This window comes from Oncorhynchus gorbuscha, linkage group LG17 (assembly GCF_021184085.1).
Source record: "Oncorhynchus gorbuscha isolate QuinsamMale2020 ecotype Even-year linkage group LG17, OgorEven_v1.0, whole genome shotgun sequence".
Lineage (NCBI taxonomy): Eukaryota > Metazoa > Chordata > Actinopteri > Salmoniformes > Salmonidae > Oncorhynchus > Oncorhynchus gorbuscha.
The window spans coordinates 9,775,379-9,801,587 of record NC_060189.1 but is presented as its reverse complement, the minus strand read 5'-3'; the positions used below and the strand labels follow the sequence as shown (position 1 = coordinate 9,801,587).

The following is a 26,209-nucleotide window of genomic DNA, read 5'->3' as shown; positions in this document are numbered from 1 at the left end:
CTCCATCAATCCTATTGGAATCCGATTGTTCTACCTTTTGTTCTATTGGAAATCAAAAGTCATCCGATTGGATCATATAGATTTTTTTATCCGTTTTGTAGGATTTTGTCACCCTAATCAGAATCCTAATACCGGTATTGCTATGTCCTTACTAAAAAGGGCGAATAAAGGAATATAGAATGGTTTCATTTTCAATTAAGGCACAAGTAAGATTTAATGTGTGTTTTATACATTCTGTATCTCTGTATTACAGCAAGTCTGATAAAGATTATTGCCAACTGAAAGTGTGACTTATTTCCCTAATGATTTCCTAAGGCTGAGGTATTTTGTCAGACATCTGTTATTCCATACCAAGGCTAGATGAGGCAGAATGGCAAGTTGGCAACTAATTCATCTCATTGATACATGACTATTCGATCTGTTCAATCTAATTCATCTCATTGGTACATTACTATTCAGTCTGTTTAATCTAATTCATCTCATTGGTACATGACTGTTCAGTCTGTTCAATCTAATTCATCTCATTGGTACATGACTATTCAGTCTGTTTAATCTAATTCATCTCATTGGTACATGACTATTCGGTCTGTTCAATCTAATTCATCTCATTGGTACATGACTATTCAGTCTGTTCAATCTAATTCATCTCATTGGTACATGACTATTCAGTCTGTTCAATCTAATTCATCTCATTGGTACATGACTGTTCAGTCTGTTCAATCTAATTAATCTCATTGGTACATGACTATTCAGTCTGTTCAATCTAATTCATCTCATTGGTACATGACTATTCAGTCTATTTAATCTAATTCATCTCATTGGTACATGACTGTTCAGTCTGTTCAATCTAATTCATCTCATTGGTACATGACTATTCAGTCTGTTCAATATTCCATAATTGAAAATATGGATTTCTTGGCTGAATTAACATTTTTATCAAAACTTCAAAAGGGACATAGAGACACAATAAAGGAAGTTTTTAATTTACATAATTTATAGTCACAGACACTCCCTTTCATTTGCTTAACTAGAGCAATGGGATGGAGAAATGGTTTACAATAGGCAGGGTGGGGTTTAACTAGAGGAATGGGATGGAGAAATGGTTTACAATAGGCAGGGTGGGGTTTAACTAGAGGAATGGGATGGAGAAATGGTTTACAATAGGCAGGGTGGGGTTTAACTAGAGGAATGGGATGGAGAAATGGGTTACAATAGACAGGGTGGGGTTTAACTAGAGGAATGGGATGGAGAAATGGTTTACAATAGGCAGGGTGGGGTTAACTAGAGGAATGGGATGGAGAAATGGTTTACAATAGGCAGGGTGGGGTTTAACTAGAGGAATGGGATGGAGAACTGGTTTACAATAGGCAGGGTGGGGTTTAACTAGAGGAATGGGATTGAGAAATGGTTTACAATAGGCAGGGTGGGGTTAACTAGAGGAATGGGATGGATAAATGGTTTACAATAGGCAGGGTGGGGTTAACTAGAGGAATGGGATGGAGAAATGGTTAACAATAGGCAGGGTGGGGTTTAACTAGAGGAATGGGATGGAGAAATGGTTTACAATAGGCAGGGTGGGGTTTAACTAGAGGAATGGGATGGAGAAATGGTTTACAATAGGCAGGGTGGGGTTTATCTAGGGGAATGAGTCCCAAAGGGCACCCTATTTCCCATTCCTGAACCGAGGTGGGTGGACTGAGGTAGGGCGGAGAGGTAGGGAAGGGACACGGGGGCTGGGTGGATGTGTTCAAATCAAATCAAATGTATTTATATAGCCCTTCGTACATCAGCTGATATCTCAAAGTGCTGTACAGAAACCCAGCCTAAAACCCCAAACAGCAAACAATGCAGGTGTAAAAGCATGGTGGCTAGGAAAAACTCCCTAGAAAGGCCAAAACCTAGGAAGAAACCTAGAGAGGAACCAGGCTATGTGGGGTGGCCAGTCCTCTTCTGGCTGTGCCGGGTAGAGATTATAACAGAACATGACCAAGATGTTCAAATGTTCATAAATGACCAGCATGGTCGAATAATAATAAGGCAGAACAGTTGAAACTGGAGCAGCAGCACAGTCAGGTGGACTGGGGACAGCAAGGAGCCATCATGTCAGGTAGTCCTGGGGCACGGTCCTAAGGCTCAGGTCCTCCGAGAGAAAGAAAGAAAGAGAGAATTAGAGAGAGCATATGTGGGGTGGCCAGTCCGCTTCTGGCTGTGCCGGGTGGAGATTATAACAGAACGTGGCCAAGATGTTCAAATGTTCATAAATGACCAGCATGGTTGAATAATAGTAAGGCAGTTGAAACTGGAGCAGCAGCATGGCCAGGTGGACTGGGGACAGCAAGGAGTCATCATGTCAGGTAGTTGTATGGAGGGAGGGTGGTTGGGATATGGCAAAATCTTTGTACTTACATTGATGTACATTTTGTAAAACTTGAATAAAAATATATTCCAACAACAACAAAAAGTAGCCACCCTTTGCCTTGATGACAGCTTTGCCACAGTACTACCTGGCCTGATGACCCCTGGCTGTTCCCAGTCCACCTGGTCGTGCTGCTGTTCCAGTTTTAACTGTTCTGCTTGCAGCTATGGAGCCCTGACCTGTTCACCGGACGTGCTACTTTGCCCCAGACCTGCTGTATTAGATTGAAGGTCCTTCACGCCGGCAGGAATTTTAAAGAAGAAAGCTGGGAGAAGAAGGTTCTTCACGCCAGGAGGGCTTTTAAAGAAGAAGGTTGGGAGAAGAAGGTCCTTCACAACAGCAGGGCTTTTAAAGAAGAAGGCTGGGAGAAGAAGGTCCTTCACACCAGCAGGAATATTAAAGAAGAAGGCTGGGAGAAGAAGGTCCTTCACACCAGCAGGAATATTAAAGAAGAAGGCTGGGAGAAGAAGGTCCTTCACACCAGCAGGAATATTAAAGAAGAAGACTGGGAGACGAAGGTCCTTCACACCAGCAGGAATATTAAAGAAGAAGGCTGGGAGAAAACAGCTCTCTCTCTCTCTCTCTCTCTCTCTCTCTCTCAATTCAATTTAGTTCGCTGTATTGGCATGACATAACAATGTACATATTGCCAAAGCTTATTTTGGATATTTACAATATAAAAATAAATAAAAATGAGAATCAAAATTGTCAAAAGGACAACAGTAACAACAATAACCAAGGGTCAAAATAACCATACATTCAACAATAACAATAAGCATACAGTAGTCTCTCTCTCTCTCTCTCTCTCTCTCTCTCTCTCTCTCTCTCTCTCTTCTCTCTTCGCTCTCTCTACCACACCTGCTCTACCACGCCTCTCGACCTCTGAATGCTCGGCTATGAAAATCCACCTGACATTTACTCCTGAGGTACTGACCTGTTGCTCCCTCTATAACCACTGGTATTATTTGCTGACCCTGCTGGTCATCTATGAACGTTTGAACATCTTGAAGAACAATTTGGCCTTAATGGCCATGTACTCTTATAATCTCCACCTGGCACAGCCAGAAGAGGACTGGTCACCCCTCAGAGCCTTCTGTAACCCTAACCTTCACCCTAACCTAATTCTAACCCTAATTCTAACCCCAACCCCAACCTCAAACCTAACCCCTAAGCTTAAAATAGCCTTTGTTCTCATGGGGATGCGGGAAATGTTCCCACAAGGTCAAATTGTCCTTGTTTTACTATCCTTGTGAGGACTTTTTAGGGATTTTAGGTCCCCAAAAAGGAGAGTGATTTCTGATGCTTGACCTCTGGGGTCAAGATACTGTAAGTTTAGGACTAAGGTTGAAATATCACCTCACTTCAAAGGAAGTATGTGAAAGTGACATATTGGGCCATGGTGGTCATGGTAAGGTTATGGTCAGGACCAAGAATGTCAACATAATCATCAGCAACAAAAGAAGGTTCCTTCGGGGGTCGAGTAGGGATAGTTGTGTGCTCAGGTTGGGGTCAGGGGCAGGACGTGCCATGGGGAGGAGATGCTTATGAAGTGGCTTCTTAGGCTGTTAGGGATCAGAAAAACAGTATTATTGAAACACAAGACAAAGCCTTTCACCATAACCTACTGACTGTATGATCATCTCACTGATCAGCTCACTCACCTTATCTCAGCTCACTGGTCATCTCACTGATCAGCTCACTCACCTTATCTCAGCTCACTGGTCACCATAGCAGCACCCACTGTATTATTGACCATGATTTGTTTATTCCATGTGTAACTCTGTGTTGTTGTATGTGTCGAATTGCTTTGCTTTATCTTGGCCAGGTCACAGTTGTAAATGAGAACTTGTTCTCAACTAGCCTACCTGGTTAAATGAAGGTGAAATATATATATATATTTTTTAAATGAGACATACCATATCTGTGAATGGCTGGATTTCTACACCTGCATTGCTTGCTGTTTGGAGTTTTAGGCTGGGTTTCTGTACAGCACTTTATGATATCAGCTGATGTAAGAAGGGCTTTATAAATACATTTGATTGAATAAATACATTTTATTGATTGGGAAGGTCAAAAATCCTAGAGGTCTCTCATCCCTATTCTTTAACATGAAGCAAAGAAACAGACTCACAATTAGTTACCATGAAACACCCAGATATTGAAAGTCATTATTAGATTGTTCTTTCTGACTACTCAAGTTTGACAGACCAAGATGGTACCATATCAGGTCAGAGAAGTAATTCAGCCCCATAGTGTATGTCTCCAGGCCTTTCTCCGCCCTCTTGCTGTGTTCCATCACCATCTTCCACTTGGCTAGCCTGATCAGCTTGCGATTGGCTTCTTCCTGATGGGACTCATAGGTCTTGTCTGCAAATGCACAGGTTCTCTCTATTAGGATTTTGTGTTAGCCGATATTCCTATTAAAGGTGCAATTTGTCATTTGTTCCATGTGGTCACTGGAAGAATGAATTAACCTATTTCCCTTTGCTGAGTAGAACCAGATTTACTGAATTGAGCTTTGAACTACTCAAACTCCATGTCCACCTCTGCTTCATCCTCTCCGCCTGGACGAGGGGGGTTGTCACCTCCGCCTGGATGAGGGGGGTTGTCACCTCCACCTGGACGAGGAGGTTTTCCTCCGCCTGGACGAGGGGGGTTGTCACCTCCGCCTGGACGGGGGGGGTTGTCACCTCCGCCTGGATGAGGGGGGTTGTCACCTCCACCTGGACGGGGGGGGTTGTCACCTCCGCCTGGACGGGGGGTGGGTTGTCACCTCCGCCTGCACGAGGGGGTTGTCACCTCCGCCTGGACGAGGGGGTTGTCACCTCCGCCTGGACGAGGGGGTTTTCCTCCGCCTGGACGAGGGGGTTGTCACCTCCGCCTGGACGGGGGGGGGTTGTCACCTCCGCCTGGACGAGGGGGGTTGTCACCTCCGCCTGCACGAGGGGGGTTGTCACCTCCGCCTGGACAAGGGGGGTTTACAGCTCCGTTCTGGCCATTATTACGAGCAGGTCTCCCCTCAGCAGCCATCAAGCAGTTTCCTCTGAACAGTTGATGTTGAGATGTGTCTTTTACTTTAATTTATTTGGGCTGCAATTTCTGAAGCTGTTAACTAATGAACTTATGCTCTGCAGCAGAGGTAACGCTGGGTCTTCCTTTCCTGTGGCGGTCTTCAGTTACATCATAGCGCTTGATGGCTTTTGCGATGGCACTTGAAGAAACTTTCAAAGTTCTTGAAATTTTATTGATCAACTGACCTTCACGTCTTAAAGTAATGATGGACTGTCATTTCTCTTGGCTTATTTGAGCTGTTCTTGCCATAATATGGACTTGGTCTTGTACCAAATAGGGCTATCTTCTGTATACCACCCCTACCTTGTCACAACTTAACTGATTGTCTCAAACTAATTAAGAAGGGGAAAAAATCCACCAATTAACTTTTAACAAGGTACACCTGTTAATTGAAATGCATTCCAGGTGACTACCTCATGAAGCTGGTTGAGAGAATGCCAAGAGTGTGCAAAACTGTCATCAAGGCAAAGGTGGCTACTTTGAAGAATCTCAAATATAAAATATATTTGTTTAACACTTTTTTGGTTACTACATGATTCCATATGTGTTATTTCATAGTTTTGATGTCTTCACTATTATTCTAAAATGTAGAAAATAGTGAAAATAAAGAGAAACCCTTGAATGAGTGGGTTTTTCCAAACTTTTGACTGGTACTGTATATCATTATAAAAGCATGGGATTTTTATGGGATTTTATCCATAAATAAGATCAAAAGATGTGCACCTTTCTGTCCAATGAGGTCATTTCTGGAGAATATTTCTGCAAGTAAAAATATGCTTAGCCTATTCTTTAGAATAGGGAACACAATTTAAGTAGGTACTTTGTCCTTAATGACCCCACATTGAAACACACATTGAATCTCCACCACAAATAGTTGCACAGGTGTAAAACTTTTATTTTCTTAATTTTTTACATTTATTTACATTTGAAAATCAGAATGATTTTTAGTGTTTTTTTTTTGCGCATGAATAACATTCTTAGAACAGGACTATTTTCTGGGTGTTACTGTATAATGAAATGTGTGACCCTCAACTACCAAAGAAATAATGCACAACATCTAAAAATTCTGGTTATTGCTACAAAAACTCAAATTTGCTTAAATTATTGCTCTGGTTTTGTCTGTGTCAAGTCATCTTCACCCTCCGTAAGCTTCAGATATCCTCTCACCCTCCGTAAGCTTCAGATATCCTCTCACCCTCCGTAAACTTCAGATATCCTCTCACCCTCCGTAAACTTCAGATATCCTCTCACCCTCCGTAAACTTCAGATATCCTCTCACCCTCCGTAAACTTCAGATATCCTCTCACCCTCCGTAAGCTTCAGATATCCTCTCCTGGATCTGTGTAAGGGAAATACAAAAACATTGACCATCAACAGAAACCCACTGACCAATGTACTGAACTATAGTGATAGCTATTAATCACTGTGAATTACAGAGGTTAAGTTGTTATGATCAGTTTTTGGGGAAAATGTAATGAATTTCCAAACGGACTGAACTTTTGGCCTTGTGGACATATTTAGAAGAGATCTTAAAACACGTCTTTTTTGCGTTGCTTTTCCGTCAGCGGCTTTTTAGTTATTCAGTTTGTCATTCTTTTGTTTTGTATCTTATGTTTGTTGAGTAGTAAATATTTCAGCTTTTATTTTCAGTGTTTTCTTTGTGTGTGTAAAGAACAGTGTTCCATGTCTGAAATGTGCTGTATAAATAAAGTTTGATTGGATTTAATTTGGACTCATTTATATAAGTGTATGAGTTGTTTACGAGTAGCTCAGCTTCAATCCAACATGAATCTTTACTCAGTACACAAAGGCCCTTCTGTCTGGGATTATACACAGTAAGGCTGTGGTTCAACATCAATTCATCATGGTTACCATTTCAATTATATGCGTTTGGGATAGACACTGCTAGTAGGTGAATGATATGTAGTTAGACACTAATACTATAGTAGCTAATGAAATAGTATGTGAGTATAGATATAGTTGTGATAGACACTAATACTATAGTAGCTAATGAAATAGTATGTGAGTATAGATATAGTTGTGATAGACACTAATACTATAGTAGCTAATGAGATAGTATGTGAGTATAGATATAGTTGTGATAGACACTAATACTATAGCAGCGAATGAGATAGTATGTAAGTATAGATATAGTTGTGATAGACACTGATGGCCGTCAGACTCACCCTTAGACCAGGGGGTAGCTGGAAGCGGTGGCGATGCCACACTGGTTGTGCTTGTTCCTGGACATCATGATGTAGCCTTTATCTCCCCATTCAAGGCCCCAGCTGGAACACACACATCGATCAACCATTGATTTAGCATTTAGCAAAAGCATAACATTGTTCATCAAGCAACCACTGACTTAGCATTTAGCGATAGCATAACATTGTTCATTGATATTAGTGTGTCGGACTGCTTCCCACACCTGTTTTTAGCATCACAGTTTGCTATGGGAACATCAGGAACCATGCTAACTAAAATACCCCCCCAGTCCTGTTATACCAGAGCCCATCTCTGACAGTACTGAGATTATGGAATGCAGCTGCAACACCATTGATTTATAGTTGCTCTTAACCAATCCAATGGGCCTAGCTTTATTTGATACAGTATGCAATATGTTGTTGTTTACCTGTTCTTCACCAGCCAGTAGTCCTGGCCGTCATCACTAGTGCCATAGCCAACAGCCAGCACACCATGATCCAGATCATCACTGCTGCACTCTGGCTCATCATAGACACCTGGGAATAAACAGACATTCCATTATTATCAATATGCACCCAATGTCAGCCTGGTATCAGTTTATATTTGTCACACTGTGAGGCTTTTGCAAAAGAAAGGGGTCACAGTTGTTGACGTCTAAGTCAATATATTCCATTCAATGTACAAAAGAAGGGAGCATATAGGGAGCATATACTTAGCAGACGCTCTTATCCAGAGCGACTTACAGGTGCAATTAGGGTTAAGTGCCTTGCTCAAGAGCACACTGACATATTTTCAAGTAGTCAGCTCAGGGATTCTAACCAGCAACCTTTCGGTTACTGGCCCAAACTTTTAACCGCTAAGCTACCTGCCGCCCAGAACCGCAAATCACAGTTCACAGTTATGAACAACCAGCTATGGAGTCAGTCTCGATGAAGCCTTCATAAGCCCTTTATAAGGCCTACATAAATGCTTCACAAACCATTCATAAGAAAATGTCACACTATAAAATATATAAGGATAATGCCACATTTGGTAAAGAACGGCTTATCAAGGGTTTAGGAAGGCGTCATTGCGCGTTAGATGTTATAGTTTGTTTAAAGTGTGACCAAGATGACAGGTGTAGGTTCAGACTGGAGTGAGCCGTGTCTTAAAATGCATAACACGATGCCTCTAGAGAGACGTGTGTCCACAAAGACCTCACCTGAGTCGTAGAGCTGGAAGGAGGAGTGTGCAGCATCGATAGCCACAGATACCGGTCCCACGGTGGACACCGCCTGCTGCAGTGCGTTCTCGTCACCACTGGTCACATCAACAAACCCGCTGCAGGTGGCACCCACACTGTCGGGCTTGTAGCGGCACTTCTTGTCCTGTCAAAGAAAGACGTTGTTAAATAAACCTTACAGAAGCATAGTTGCTAGTTGTTTACGCGTTTCTATAGAGCCGTTTTATAAGGGCTTAGTAGCTAGTTGTTTCCACAGCATTATTTTGACTGAGCATAAAAATATGTATTCTTAAAACAGATGTATCTACATTAAAATTGGCAAAAATAGCATGAACTAGTAGAAGTGCAAGCACATACCTCATAGCGAATTTAAAACCTAAAATTCATACCTAAATGCATCGTTGTAAAATAATGCTCCTTTCTGTCAGAATCTATTGCACCGCTAAATATATACCCTAGATGGCAGTGTTGTGCTACTTCCTTGAGTCAGAAAGGAGTCATAGCCCAGTGTTTTCAAACCTTTCCTCGGGGACCCCCAGACATTACCCTTGATTAGCTGATTTACCTAATAAGGTGTGCTAGCTCTGGAAGTTGAAATACATGGAACGGCAGGGGGTGCATGAGGAAAGGTTTGAAAACCCCTGTCATGGTCTACTACTATGCTGTGTGCCCCACATTGGGAGAAGGATGACATTAAAAATGGACTGAAACAGGGAAGGCCTAATGAGTTCATTTAGAAACGCTAATTTTAGTTTTCCATTGGGAAATGTTTTTAAACATTTGGCCCTGATGAACACAAGCCTTCCCACTGCTCACTGCTCAGTACTTACCTCAGCCTGGTAGGGGTAGGAGTCCTCAGTATCCACGCCTCCAGGGGCCAAGGACTTGATGTACTCAAAGGCCTGGTCCATGAGACCGCCCATGCAGCCCATGTTGCCGAAATCACCGGAGCAGTCAACCAGCTGCTGCTCACTGAGGGACACCAGCTTATTGGTCTTCTTATAGTGCTGGCCTTCCAGAGATCCAGTCTGAGGGAGGGAGATGGGGAGTTAGAGAGACAGGGCAGGGAGATGTAAATGTACAATTAAGGACACTCACATTCTAATAGATGTACCTTTGCTAAATTTTAGGGTCACAACCCACAGTGTTTTGAATACAGCCAAATTTTTAAAAAATGGAAACATTTACAGACTGTGGATATTGTTTCTCTCTCACCACGCACAAGACGAAAGAGAACAAGTATTAGAACAGAATTAGAATGAGTCTACAGTGGAGGCTGGTGGGAGGAGCTGTAGGAGGTCTCCATGTAATGGCTGAAATGGAATAAACAGAACATTGTCCAACATGTGGTTTCCATATGTTTGATGTGTTTGACTCCATTCCATTAACTCCATTCCAGCTTTTACAATGAGCCTGTCCTCCTATAGCTCCTCCCACCAGCCTCAACTGCTCAACTAGAGCAGAGTTTAGGATGTAGTTAACTCACTCTCTTAACCCCTTCCCACCATCTCCCTCTCTTACCGCACTGAATGCCCAGCAGGAGCCACACTGTTTCTGGTCCTTGATGGGGGTGACGTAGCCCTTGTCCCTCCAGTCCACGGTGGTGGGCAGGTCGTTGTCCCCAAGCATTGGGAAGAAGGTAGAGCCACCGCGGGCCTTGGAGGCATTGAAGGAGCCCAGGCAGCCCTGGGAGATGACGCGTCTGTACTCCTCGTTATCCTGTGATAGTGGAGCACAATAGATACACATACTAATGTATACATCATTGATATTAGATACATTGGTGGTGGATGAGGTAAGGTTTCCACTTACTATGTAAAACACATTTGAGAACCTTAGTTGGTAGAAAGGCTCTATATAAATCCAATCCGTCATAATTATAATTTATTATCAATGGACTAAATTATTTCAGAATGACTATTTCCCTTGTTTCTTTTTTTGTGGGGGGGTCTATCCTTCTATTGTTTTTAATGCTTTAGTTCAGATATAGGATACAGATCACAACATATTAACAAGTCCATAGTTCATCAAAATCATGTCAATTTATTTGTCAATTTAATCGTGTCAGTTTTCTTAATTTTTCTATGAATGCTATAAATCTGAAAATGGAACAGACAAAGAGAGATCCTTCTATTCATTTAATCATTTTATCCTTCATAAATTGACATGTAAATATGTGATCTGTTCTATGTCTACAGTGACAAGTTTCTGGGCCGTACCATGTCAGCGAAGTAGGTCATGCCCAGGCGGTAGGACTTGATGCCATTGTCAGCCAGCATGTTGTGAACCACTACCAGCTTCCGGTTAGAGATCCAGGATCTCATACGCTGAGCCTCCTCCACCTGAGAGCTGTAAGACTTCCCTGTAGGAGTCAAAGTCAGTTCATTCAAGGCCTTATTCAGACTTGAGATAAGTTGACTAAACATGACTATTTTTGACATACAGTAAATCTGTGTTTTATTGACATAAGTCCATGTTAAATCTACTCATCTCAAGGCCCTCCATGAGTAAACAATGGAAAACAAGAAAGCCAGACGTTCAGGATTAACAGGTGCCTCTATTAAATATCACCAATTATAATGACAAAATATGCAGGCTTGTGAGTATTTCGAGACATTTTGTAGTTGTCTGTAAGCAGATCTTATGAAAGAAAAGGTTGATGTCCTTCTGCTCTACATCACATTAAACAGGATAACGAGAGAGCAGAGGTTCAGATTGATAAGAAACATGAAGAACAGAGGAGATAGTCACAGACTCCATTAAACAGGATAACGAGAGAGCAGAGGTTCAGATTGATAAGAAACATGAAGAACAGAGGAGATAGTCACAGACTCCATTAAACAGGATAACGAGAGAGCAGAGGTTCAGATTGATAAGAAACATGAAGAACAGAGGAGATAGTCACAGACTCCATTAAACAGGATAACGAGAGAGCAGAGGTTCAGATTGATAAGAAACATGAAGAACAGAGGAGATAGTCACAGACTCCATTAAACAGGATAACGAGAGAGCAGAGGTTCAGATTGATAAGAAACATGAAGAACAGAGGAGATAGTCACACACTCCATTAAACAGGATAACGAGAGAGCAGAGGTTCAGATTGATAAGAAACATGAAGAACAGAGGAGATAGTCACACACTCCATTAAACAGGATAACGAGAGAGCAGAGGTTCAGATTGATAAGAAACATGAAGAACAGAGGAGATAGTCACAGACTCCATTAAACAGGATAACGAGAGAGCAGAGGTTCAGATTGATAAGAAACATGAAGAACAGAGGAGATAGTCACACACTCCATTGTTGTCAATGACAAGAAGCTAAAGTGAAACAGGCTGACGTGAAAAGAGATGCTTCTCTTACCAAACTTCAGTTTCCAGGCATGGAACTCCAAGTCCTCCAATGAGAGGCTAGCGGCACTCGCCACTGCCAGAGCAGCAGCCACAACTACCAACAACTTCATTCTGAGGAGAAAGACAGCAGAGATTTACTAAGAACAACAGGAGACAGATCATACAGTAAGCGTCAGATGTTTCTGAAACAGGAAGCATGTGTGTGTCTGTCTGTGTCTGTGGCTACTCACCTGTGTGTGCGTGTGTAGGATGTCTTGAAGCCACTGGCTGGAGATGGATAACTGTCACTCTGTACTCTGCTTAAGTACTTGCTGTGGTTATTGTTCAGTCAGGTGCCTGTCACGAAGCCATAAACTTCAGCAGGGGAAGACACGGGGGCGAGGCAGACCAGAGAATGTTTACCAGTCAATTTACAGGAAGAAAACGGGGTGAGGGAAATAACACTAGAACAGTTGCATGACAAACATGCCTTTGTTTTAGAGAACATCATGTCATTTAGATCTTCTTTATTGTAGATGGAAAAATTACATTAGTCTTTACAGTATTTTGTGACAGAGCAAAAAAGACATACAGATTGAATTTGCAATCAACCAATCCAGTGCCGTGTATTCTTGGATGCCAAGCTTCCGCAAATAAATGACCAATAATTTTTTTAAATAATAATACTAATTTATCTTTCGTCACTCTCTGTGTTTTCATAATTTTACATCAATTCACAAGTGGCTGAATTTCACCAGATATATAACTTGAGAAACAGAAACAGCCCCCCTCTGTCTCAGAATGGACTCTATGCAAACTGGAAACAATATATCCTGAGGCTGCATTTATTGTAGCTGGGGATATTAACAAAGCAAATTTGAGAACAAGGCTACCTAAATTCTATCAGCATATTGATTGTAGGTATCGTACAGGCACCACACTGGATCACTGCTGCTCTAACCTCCGCAATTCCCTCTGCTGCTCTATCCTCCGCAAGGCCCTCCCCCGCCCTACCTTCGGCAAATACAACCATGACTCCATTTTGTTACTACCGTCCCATAGGCAGAAACTCCCCCTGTCCTTCTCCGTCACCAACGCGAGTAAGACATTTAGACGTGTTAACCCTCGCAGGGTTGCCGGCCCAGACGGCATCCCTATCAGCATCCTCAGAGCATCCTCAGACCCTTATCCCAGTCTGCTGTCCCCACATGCTTCAAGATGGCCACCATTGTCCCTGTACCCAATAAGTCAAAGATAACTGAACTAGATGACTATCGTCCCATAGCACTCACTTCTGTCATCATGAAGTGCTTTGAGAGACTAGTCAAGGATCATATCACTGCCACCTTACCTGCCACCCTAGACCAACTTCAGTTTGCATACCACCACAATAGATGCACAGACGATGCAATTGCCATCACACTGCACACTGTCCTATCCCATCTGGACAAGAGGAATACCTATGTAAGAATGCTGTTCATTGACTACAGCTCAGCATTCAACCCCATAGTACCCACCAAACTCGTCATTAAGCTTGAGGCCCTGGGTCTCACCCCTGCCCTGTGCAACTGGGTCCAGGACTTTCTGACGGGTGAAGGTAGGAAACAACATCTCCACCTTGCTGATCCACAACATTGGGGTCCCACAAGGGTGTGTGCTCAACCCACTCCTGTACTCCCTATTCACCCATGACTGTGTGGCCGTGCACACCTCCAATTCAATGATCAAGTTTGCAGATGACACAACTATAGTGGGCTTGATTACCAACAACGACGAGACGGCCTACAGGGAGGAGGGGAAGGCACTCGGAGTGTGGGTGTCAGGAAAACAACCTTTCACTCAACGTCGACAAAATAAAGGAGATGATCGTGGACTTCAGGAAACAGCAGAGGGAGCACCCCCCCCCCCCCTCCCCTCCTATCCACATCAACTGGACAGTAGTGGAGAAGGTGGAAAGTTTTAAGTTCCCCGGCGTACACATCACGGACAAACTGAAATGGTCCACCCACACAGACAGTATGGTGAAGACAGAGCCTCTTCAACCTGAGGAGGCTGAAGAAATCTGAAGTAAATAATAATTTGTTCTTAACTAACTTGCCTAGTTAAATAAAGGTAAAATAAAAAATAAAATGTTATACCATCTATTGCCTATGCCGCTCGGTCATCGCTGATCCATATATTTATATGTACATATTCTTATTCCATCCCTTTAGGTTTGATACACGTGTGTATTAGGCAGTTGTTGTGGAATTGTTAGATTACCTGTTAGATATTACTGCACTGTCGGAACTAGAAGCACAAGCATTTTGCTACACTCGCATTAACATCTGCTAACTATGTGTATGTGACCAATACAATTTGATTTGATTTGAGTGATTAAATCCACATTAAACCCGGGATCGATTAAGTTGAAAGTTGTATGCGTATGTCAACAGTTATTTGATGCAACATGATTACAGTGCAGTAGCATTATCACATAAGTGAAATAGCACGGAAACAATATTGACTGAACCACTTTGTTTTCAGTGCACATGAAGGCCTGAATTAGTTTCATTTTCTAATCAGGGTTTCCGTCAACAGAGATGCTTCAACTTCTCTGAAAGAAATGTGTCATTTACAGAAGATTTTCATTTCCCCATTTCTCATCTATTACTGGATGTCACATGGTAGTGGTGTGTGCTGTGCTCTCCACTACCATGTCTTCCTATTGGACTGTTTCGGGGGTGTCCAGATGCCCTGTGGTAATGGTCATGGTAATTCCTCTTAAATAGGTGATGCTGGGAGGGCATAAGAGGAACACACACACACGTAACATCACAGCTGTTCGAGTATCTACTTCATGTCCCACACAAATTATTGATGTTTGGGTTATCTCACTGAGAACACGTTGGAACAAAAAATATCTTTACAGTTTTTACTCTATTCTAAAATGGATTCAATCGTTTCCCCTCAATAATCTACACACAATACCCCATAATGACAAAACAAAAACAGGTTTTCAGACATTTTTGCAAATGTATATTTAAAAAGAAAACTGAAATATCACATTTACATTAGTATTCAGACCCTTTACTCAGTACTGTGTTGAAGTACCTTTGTCAACGATTACAGCCTCAAGTCTTCTTGGGAATGACGCTACAAGCTTGGCACGCCTGTATTTGGGGAGTTTCTCCCATTCTTCTTTGCAGATCCTCTCAAGTTCTGTCATGTTGGATGGGGAGCATCGCTGCACAGCTATTTTCAGGTCTCTCCAGAGATGTCCAATCGGGTTCAAGTCCGGGTTCTGGCTGGGCCACTCAAGGACATTCAGAGACTTGCCCGAAGCCACTCCTGCATTGTCTTGGCTGTGTGCTGAGGGTCATTGTTCTGTTGGAAGGTGAACCTTCACTCCAGTCTGAGGTCCTGGGCGCTCTGGAGCAGGTTTTCATCAAGGATCTCTCTTTACTTTGCTCCGTTCATCTTTTCCTTGATCCTGACTAGTCTCCCAGTCCCTGCTGATGAAAAACCTCCCCACAGCACGTTCCTGCCACCACCATAGTTTCCTACAGACGTGATGCTTGGCATTCAGGCCAAAGAGTTCAATCTTGATTTCATCAGACCATAGAATCTTGTTTCTCATGGTCTGAGAGTCCTTTAGGTGCCTTTTGGGAAACTCCAGGCTGGATGTCATATGCCTCTTACCTCTTACTCTTCTTTCGTCTGGCCACTCTACCATAAAGGCTTGATTGGTGGAGTGCTGCAGAGATGGTTGTCCTTCTGGAAGTTTATCCCATCTTCAATGAGGAACTCTGGAGCTCTGTCAGAGTGACCATCGGGTTTTTGGTCACCTACTTGACCAAGGCCCTTCTCCCCCGATTGCTCAGATTGGCCGGGCGGCTAGCTATAGGAAAAGTCTTGGAGGTGCCAAACTTCTTCCATTTAAGAATGATGGAGGCCACTATGTTATTGGGGACCTTCAACGCTGCAGACATTTTTTGGTACCCTTTCCCAGATCTGTGCCTTGACACACTCCTGTCTTGGAACTCTACAGACAATTCCTACGACCTCATGGCTTGGTTTGTTGCTCTGACATGCAATGTCAACTGTGAGACCCTATATAGACAGGTGTGAGCCTTTCCAAATCATGTCCAATGAATAGAATTTACCACAGGATGACTCCAATCAAGTTGGAGAAACATCTCAAGGATGATCAATGGAAACAGCATGCACCTGATCACAATTTTGAGTCTCATAGCAAAGGGTCTGAATACTTTTGTAAATAAAGTATTTCTGTTTTTTATTTTTAATACATCTGCAAACATTTCTAAAAGCCTGTTTTCTCTTTGTCATTCTGTGCTATTGTGTGTAGATTGATGAGGAATTTGTTTTATTTAATACATTTTAGAATAAAGCTGTAACGTAACAAAATGTGGAAAAAGTCAAGGGGTCTGAATACTTTCTGAATCCGCTGTATGTCTCGTATTCATGTCTCCTTCAATTTTCTTTCTACTTTTTTTGGGGCCAAACATACATGTTTTGGCATCAGTATGAAATAGCAACACCTTAGTTAAGACAGTGTTTGATTTGGATTTGAATTACTACTCAAGAGTAGAGAACTCTTTCCTGCAGCAGCAACCTGCTATCGTTCTGATCTTGTCTGAATTCAAGCCATAGGTATTGAGTGCCGGCTCTGTTCAAAAACATAGATTATTCTTGTATATTTCCATCACCAACAGTGCAGAACATCCTGTCTACCCACAAACTTCCTGTTAGAAGTTCAGCTTGGAAAGTTTCCCTCTCAATGTTTTTCATTTAACTTTCCCTCCTAAGTCTCTCGCCCTCATTTTACCTGTCCTTAATCGTAGCCATTCTATGTGACATATCACTAATAAGTTATTTTTGTGACATAAGTTATATGCTACCAAATGTGACACGTAGCGGAAAGTCAACGAGAGGGTAAATATGTTCTATGGAAAATAATGAACCGCGTGAAAGGTGTGTTCCACAATCGTATACAGCAATGCCAATAAAGTTTTCAATTCAACTTTCAAAGCAACTCAAACATAGAACATGTAAGAATGAAGTAAAGCCATTGATTACTACCGTGCTGATATATCGTGTGGTATATAGAGAAATAATGCACTGGCTAGAATTCCCTTCAAGCCAGTCAGAAACAACTATTCAACAGTACCTAATATGTTAGCTTCAGTGACACCTAATATGTCAGCTTAAGTGACATATTTACAATGATTAAATGTTACTAAATCTGCCAGAACTTTTCCAATGGTGAATTTCAGCATGGTCATTATAGGACAATTAGTCCTCACGAGGGCAGTGGGCGTTTCTCCAAGTCACAAGACATTCATGTCAAAACAAAAGCCACAAGACAATAAAATACAGTTAAAAGAAAAATCGAAAGCTGAGCCAAACGTTCTGATAGGAATGACAATGAACTCAGTAAAACCTCGAAGTCAGCCTTCTTCTGGTCACATGTCTAGGTAGTTAATCTTTCTCAGAGCTATAACAACACTGTATACAAAAAGTCTGTTCAGTATCTATGTTCTATTTTGGCAGGAAGGTAAGGTATGAGGTACATATATGTACATATCTACATCAGTTACCTCGACTCGGTACTGTATATAGCCAAGTTATCTTTACTCATTGTGTATTTATTCCTTGTGTTATTATTTGAACATTATTATAATGTTTTTGTCTCTCAGCATTGTTGGTAAGGGCCCATAATGAATCATTCCACTGTCAGTCTACACCTGTTGTTAACAAAGCATGTGACAAATAACATTTGACTAGTTTGATTTGAAATCCATTTAAGCTTTTCTTTTAACTGTGTGATGGGAAGACAGGAGTTGGTGCTGTCAGGTCATGCAGTCTGTCACACTCCAGCCAGAGAACCCTTCAGGTGTGTAGGAAATTACTAGCCTGGGTACCGGTCTTCAGAGACTAGCCTGGGTACCAATCTGTTTAGCTAACATTCCTCTAGCCTGGGTACCAGTCTGTTTAGCTAACATTCCTCTAGCCTGGGTACCAATCTGTTTAGCTAACATTCCTCTAGCCTGGGTACCAGTCTGTTTAGTTAACATTCCTCTAGCCTGGGTACCAATCTGTTTAGCTAACATTCCTCTAGCCTGGGTACCAATCTGTTTAGCTAACATTCCTCTAGCCTGGGTACCAATCTGTTTAGCTAACATTCCTCTAGCCTGGGTACCAATCTGTTTAGCTAACATTCCTCTAGCCTGGGTACCAATCTGTTTAGCTAACATTCCTCTAGCCTGGGTACCAATCTGTTTAGCTAACATTCCTCTAGCCTGGGTACCAGTCTGTTTAGCTAACATTCCTCTAGCCTGGGTACCAGTCTGTTTAGCTAACATTCCTCTAGCCTGGGTACCAATCTGTTTAGCTAACATTCCTCTAGCCTGGGTACCAATCTGTTTAGCTAACATTCCTCTAGCCTGGGTACCAGTCTGTTTAGTTAACATTCCTCTAGCCTGGGTACCAGTCTGTTTAGCTAACATTCCTCTAGCCTGGGTACCAGTCTGTTTAGCTAACATTCCTCTAGCCTGGGTACCAGTCTGTTTAGTTAACATTCCTCTAGCCTGGGTAACAGTCTGTTTAGCTAACATTCCTCTAGCCTGGGTACCAGTCTGTTTAGCCAACATTCCTCTAGCCTGGGTACCAATCTGTTTAGCTAACATTCCTCTAGCCACTCTAAACAGGCTGGTACAATACACTATTAACAGACTACTCTAAACAGACTGGTACAATACACTATTAACAGACTACTCTAAACAGACTGGTACAATACACTATTAACAGACTTGTATAATACACTATTAACAGCCTCTTCTAAACAGACTGGTACAATACACTATTAACAGACTGGTACAATACACTATTAACAGACTGGTACAATACACTATTAACAGACTACTCTAAACAGACTGGTACAATACACTATTAACAGACTGGTACAATACACTATTAACAGACTACTCTTAACAGACTGGTACAATACACTATTAACAGACTGGTACAATACACTATTAACACTCATCTAGAACTGGTTACATTACTGAGAGAAGATGTTGTTTAGAATGAGTGCAATGGTTTTGTCACCTCACCAATCTTAGTATTAACTCAGTGTTTCTATTAGGGGAAGACTTGCTGGGTGTGTGGTGTGTGGAATCCCACGTGTTGATAGAGAAGACTTGCTGGGTGTGTGGTGTGTGGAATCCCACGTGTTGATAGAGAAGACTTGCTGGGTGTGTGGTGTGTGGAATCCCACGTGTTGATAGGGAAGACTTGCTGGGTGTGTGGTGTGTGGAATCCCACGTGTTGATAGGGAAGACTTGCTGGGTGTGTGGTGTGTGGAATCCCACGTGTTGATAGGGAAGACTTGCTGGGTGTGTGGTGTGTGGAATCCCACGTGTTGATAGAGAAGACTTGCTGGGTGTGTGGTGTGTGGAATCCCACGTGTTTATAGAGAAGACTTGCTGGGTGTGTGGTGTGTGGAATCCCACGTGTTGATAGAGAAGACTTGCTGGGTGTGTGGTGTGTGGAATCCCACGTGTTGATAGAGAAGACTTGCTGGGTGTGTGGTGTGTGGAATCCCACGTGTTGATAGAGAAGACTTGCTGGGTGTGTGGTGTGTGGAATCCCACGTGTTGATAGGGAAGACTTGCTGGGTGTGTGGTGTGTGGAATCCCACGTGTTGATAGAGAAGACTTGCTGGGTGTGTGGTGTGTGGAATCCCACGTGTTGATAGAGAAGACTTGCTGGGTGTGTGGTGTGTGGAATCCCACGTGTTGATAGAGAAGACTTGCTGGGTGTGTGGTGTGTGGAATCCCACGTGTTGATAGAGAATAATATAATAATAATAATATAATAATATATGCCATTTAGCAGACGCTTTTGTGTGTGGTGTGTGGAATCCCACGTGTTTATAGAGAAATACATAAGGGATATGCAGGAAAAGAAAAGGCCATGACATTTATCAAATGAATTGGTCTGTTTTCACAAGTGCAGTAACTGTTTGTAAAAGCTTCTCTGTATTATGCATCTTATGCATTCATATCATAAAATAGCATAGTAATATCAAACCCCTTCGTTGCATTTTGACTACATGTATATGTATGTGTTATACTGATTTAGAATGTATTTAGAATGTATTTAGGTTTCATTTTCAATCTGGGAGTTCATGTATACTGTAGCCATCAAAATGAGGCCAGGGCTTGTGGGCGAGGTGTGCTGTCACCTTACCCCCGAAAGAGACTTTCTGAATGAGACCGTGAGACCACCACCGTTGTACAGTAAAACCACAACACTCCTGCAATCTCGCACGTACACACAGACCCTAACAGAAAAATCACATGATTTCACATGTGGATTAACCACTGAACACCTGGTATGGTGCTATGTGAGGTAAAGTGTGAATGCATAAAGTTAACGACCTGTAATGCATTTACAGCTGGAGTCAAGTGACAAGTCTCCTTGATTTGCCAGAGAAGAATATATAACTAACTAGAAAGGAAGGAGAGTTCAGAGATCAATGTTGACGGTGTTTTTTCACGAGGTGTGCAGGTGGCAGTTGCCAAACGTCTAATTTTGACTTGTGTTTGTGAGATCGTGTTGATATTGTCACATGACAGACTATGTTGAATGTTCATCGATGGACCAGTGGTTCCATGTAAAGGTTGCATGTGTTTATGTCCTTACTAGTCTATAGTACTGTGTGACATTTTGGCTGTGTTTACACATGCAGCTCAATTATGATCTTTTGTCTTTTTTTCCTGGCAAAATATGTGATTTGTCAAAAAGACCAATAATTGGGCAAAGATCAGAATTGGGATGCCTGTATAAACGCAGCCAATGTGACAGAAACTTTAGGCCAGCAAATGCACAGTCATTCTTTGACATTAAAACCTGGTTGCTGTCCAATAAATGTCATCCGGCTGCAATTCAAGACCAATAACCTGGTAGTCTATAAAAAGGTAAAGGAACGAAGAAACTGGTCTGCTAACATACCAGACATGTTTAAATCAATTTAACCAATAAGGTCAAATCAGCTGAAGGTTAGGCTGCCATAAAACCACATTGAACAATGTTATCATCAACAGTGTCAAACAGGCCTCAATGAATTAATTGTAATAAATAAGCATAATAAATGTGAAAATAAGAATTTAAACCTTTTTTTTTTTTACATGACATGTGACTCCATCCCATGATACTTTGCCTGGTAACTGAATCTGGGTCAGTTTGGGTTTCTATTACAGTAACTCAGATGACCTGCTGTCAGGTGGACAAACGTGTCATTCTGGAAACTGACTCTGGGCCAGTTTGGGTTTCTATTACAGTAACTCAGATGACCTGCTGTCAGGTGGACAAACGTGTCATTCTGGAAACTGACTCTGGGCCAGTTTGGGTTTCTATTACAGTAACTCAGATGACCTGCTGTCAGGTGGACAAACGTGTCATTCTGGAAACTGACTCTGGGCCAGTTTGGGTTTCTGTTACTATACATGATTTTGGGGATTATCATGTTACATGGCATATTCGTGGTCTAAGAAATAGCATTTATTTACTTATTATTTTGCCTTTATCTAACCAGCCATACAATGAGAAAACATTTACAATAACAACCTTTAGGACCTCTGATGATCTTGAAAAACTCACGGTATGATCACTGTGAATAGTCCTATGTGGCTCTGTCGGTAGAGCATGACGCTTACAACGCCATGGGTCGTAGATTTAATTCCCGCTGGGGCCACCCATATGAATAATGCATGGCTGTAGGTTGCTTTATGATAAAAGAGTCTGCTAAATGGCATATTATCATTATTATGTAACAAATACTCCTATTATTATGTTTCCACTTGTGTCATTCATGATCCCGTTCAATCGAGGTTGATACAGGAATATACCTAATGGCCATTCTTAACTCAAATTCTTCGCTATTTCAGTTCCCATATGGATATAAATGAACATGACCTACAGCAGTTATGCTCACTCGGGTCCTTTATTCTCTGTGCTGGTGGATGGCATTTTGCTTATCTGGAGTACTAATGAGAACTCTCCAGCAGAGGGCAGCACTGTCCATAGCTACTTGCTGCAAGTAAGTGGTTCACATTGACACCTCTGCCTCAGCACATCGAAAAACAATGCTCATTCTAAGTTTCCCAAGCCATGACCAATTACAATGAAAACATTCTCTATAGGGGTGGACACTGATGGTAGTCTACCACAAATATCAACAGAGCAGTAACACAACTCAAAGTGGAGACCTAACAGGGAACCTAACTTGGAGTGTTTGAGGCATCTTCGATTACACGTAACTGAAATTCACCGCTCGTTCCCACTTTATAGGTGACAAAGTGTCAACTGTGGGTGGAACGGAACGGAAGGTCTTTGGATTGATGCTGGAAAAGAACTCCAACCTTGAGAATTAGGAACTGAATTCTGTTTCCATTCATTTACGCCCCACAAAACTATGTTGTTTACAATAACTCAAACATGATCATTTCAAGTGTCACATAAACCTCCAGGTATTTGTTTATCACCAGCTTTCCAAGCAGGTAAAATTGGAGATGTAATGTGACTATTCCGTCATTTTCTGGTTGTAAACTGATCTTAGGTCAAAACAGTTGTACTCATGACAAATGCAACACATGATAGGAAAGATGCCATATTCTGGACAGAAATGTTGTTAACTACAACCAGTTAGTTAACAACCAGACGTCCTGATGATATCATTACAACCAGACGTCCTGATGATATCATTACTACTAGTTAGTTAACAACCAAGATGTCCTGATGATATCATTACTACTAGTTAGTTAACAACCAGACGTCCTGATGATGTCATTACAACCAGACGACCTGATGATATCATTACTACTAGTTAGTTAACAACCAGACGTCCTGATGATATCATTACTACTAGTTAGTTAACAACCAGATGTCCTGATGATATCATTACAACCAGACGTCCTGATGATATCATTACTACTAGTTAGTTAACAACCAGACGTCCTGATGATATCATTACTACTAGTTAGTTAACAACCAGACGTCCTGATGATATCATTACTACTAGTTAGTTAACAACCAGATGTCCTGATGATATCATTACTACTAGTTAGTTAACAACCAGACGTCCTGATGATATCATTACAACCAGACGTCCTGATGATATCATTACTACTAGTTAGTTAACAACCAGATGTCCTGATGATATCATTACAACCAGACGTCCTGATGATATCATTACTACTAGTTAGTTAACAACCAGACGTCCTGATGATATCATTACAACCAGACGTCCTGATGATATCATTACTACTAGTTAGTTAACAACCAGACGTCCTGATGATATCATTACTACTAGTTAGTTAACAACCAGATGTCCTGATGATATCATTACTACTAGTTAGTTAACAACCAGATGTCCTGATGATATCATTACTACTAGTTAGTTAACAACCAGATGTCCTGATGATATCATTACAACCAGACGTCCTGATGATATCATTACTACTAGTTAGTTAACAACCAGACGACCTGATGATATCATTACTACCAGTGAGTTAACAACCAGACATCCTGATGATATCATTACTACTAGTTAGTTAACAACCAGACGTCCTGATGATATCATTACAACCAGACGTCCTGATGATATCATTACTACTAGTTAGTTAACAACCAGACGTCCTGATGATATCATTACAACCAGACGTCCTGATGATATCATTACTACTAGTTAGTTAACAACCAGACATCCTGATGATATCATTACTACTAGTTAGTTAACAACCAGACGTCCTGATGATATCATTACAACCAGACGTCCTGATGATATCATTACTACTAGTTAGTTAACAACCAGACGTCCTGATGATATCATTACAACCAGACGTCCTGATGATATCATTACTACTAGTTAGTTAACAACCAGACGTCCTGATGATATCATTACTACTAGTTAGTTAACAACCAGACGTCCTGATGATATCATTACAACCAGACGTCCTGATGATATCATTACTACTAGTTAGTTAACAACCAGACGTCCTGATGATATCATTACTACTAGTTAGTTAACAACCAGACATCCTGATGATATGATTACTACTAGTTAGTTAACAACCAGACATCCTGATGATATCATTACTACTAGTTAGTTAACAACCAGACATCCTGATGATATCATTACTACTAGTTAGTTAATAACCAGACGTCCTGATGATATCATTACTACTAGTTAGTTAACAACCAGACATCCTGATGATATCATTACTACTAGTTAGTTAAGAACCAGACATCCTGATGATATCATTACTACTAGTTAGTTAACAACCAGACATCCTGATGATATCATTACTACTAGTTAGTTAATAACCAGACGTCCTGATGATATCATTACTACTAGTTAGTTAAGAACCAGACATCCTGATGATATCATTGCTACCAGTTTTGCCTCTGGGTTCATACTTTTTCCTTTATGCTGACTGGTCAATATAATAATGAAATAATTGGTCCATTTAATGATTAATAATAAATAAGTGTTATAATCACTCAAAAATCACTCAATCCAGACAGATAGTGAAAGAAAGTCTGAATGTACCATAAAAATATTTATTGATAATTATATTATTTCTTGACAAAAGCAAGAGAAAGGACACACTAAGATCCCACTTTGAAAACGACAAAAAATGGCATGTATAAACAAACGACAGTAACATTAATGGAACATCAACGGAACATCAATGGAACATCAATGGAACATCAACGGAACATCAACGGAACATCAACGGAACATCAATGGAACATCAATGGAACATCAACGGAACATCAATGGAACATCAATGGAACATCAACGGAACATCAATGGAACATCAATGGAACATCAACGGAACATCAATGGAACATCAACGGAACATCAATGGAACATCAACGGAACATCAATGGAACATCAACGGAACATCAATAGAACATCAATGGAACATCAATGGAACATCAACGGAACATCAATGGAACATCAACGGAACATCAATGGAACATCAACGGAACATCAATGGAACATCAACGGAACACCTTACAATGATGAAATACTGGATCAGCAGTTTGATATGCTGATTGATGTTGTTGACTTACCGAAGTGTTTCCCTTCCTCTAACTAAAATATTAGTTCATATACAAACCAATACAATCATCACCATCATGGTCACCTCCCTCAACCATTCTTCAATCATTTCTCTTCGGTACCTCAGCCATCTTTTAAGAAAGCACAACTAAAGTATTTCCAGAGCGCTGGCCAAATGAAGATTTCATTTCAGAAATGCACATTAAAAAAGAAAAAAACAAAAAAAACAGCATTATGATTACAGTCACAATACAAATCCATACACAGCCAGACCGATGGTCGCAGGTCCATTTGTTCACATGCAGATAATAAGGATGAGGATGAATACAGTGTCAACACAGAGATAATATACAGTAAGGGGATGTAAGTGTAACAGTGGGCTACCAGATATCATTCATCTTCATTTCTTCCTCCCCAGTGTCCAAAAGTAGTCTCTCCCCCTCTGCCTTTCTGTCAAAACCAGGTCACTCCAACCGTCTCTATGCTGCCGCAGCCACACAGCTGAGCCCCGAGCAGCAATAGGAGAGGCCAGACGCCACAGAACACAGAGCAGTGGTCACCAACCGTCTCTATGCTGCCGCAGCCACACAGCTGAACCCCGAGCAGCGATAGGAGAGGCCAGACACCACAGAACGCAGAGCAGTGGTCACCAACCGTCTCTATGCTGCCGCAGCCACACAGCTGAGCCCCGAGCAGCGATAGGAGAGGCCAGACGCCACAGAACACAGAGCAGTGGTCACCAACCGTCTCTATGCTGCCGCAGCCACACAGCTGAGCCCCGAGCAGCAATAGGAGAGGCCAGACGCCACAGAACACAGAGCAGTGGTCA

General features: G+C 41.6%; 1 protein-coding gene across 1 annotated transcript; it reads right to left on the bottom strand.

The window, feature by feature from the left end:
* Nucleotides 1-6,359: 6,359 nt before the first annotated feature.
* Nucleotides 6,360-12,554, bottom strand: ctsl.1 (cathepsin L.1). The gene is made up of 9 exons (XM_046308781.1): nt 12,497-12,554; nt 12,277-12,377; nt 11,135-11,277; nt 10,437-10,634; nt 9,746-9,943; nt 8,895-9,060; nt 8,121-8,229; nt 7,675-7,776; nt 6,360-6,827 (listed from the first exon to the last, which is right to left on the bottom strand). Exons 2-8 carry the CDS (start codon nt 12,374-12,376, stop codon nt 7,677-7,679), a joined length of 1,014 nt encoding a protein of 337 aa, XP_046164737.1. The 5' UTR covers nt 12,377; nt 12,497-12,554; the 3' UTR covers nt 6,360-6,827; nt 7,675-7,676.
* Between the last annotated feature and the right edge of the window lie 13,655 nt (nt 12,555-26,209).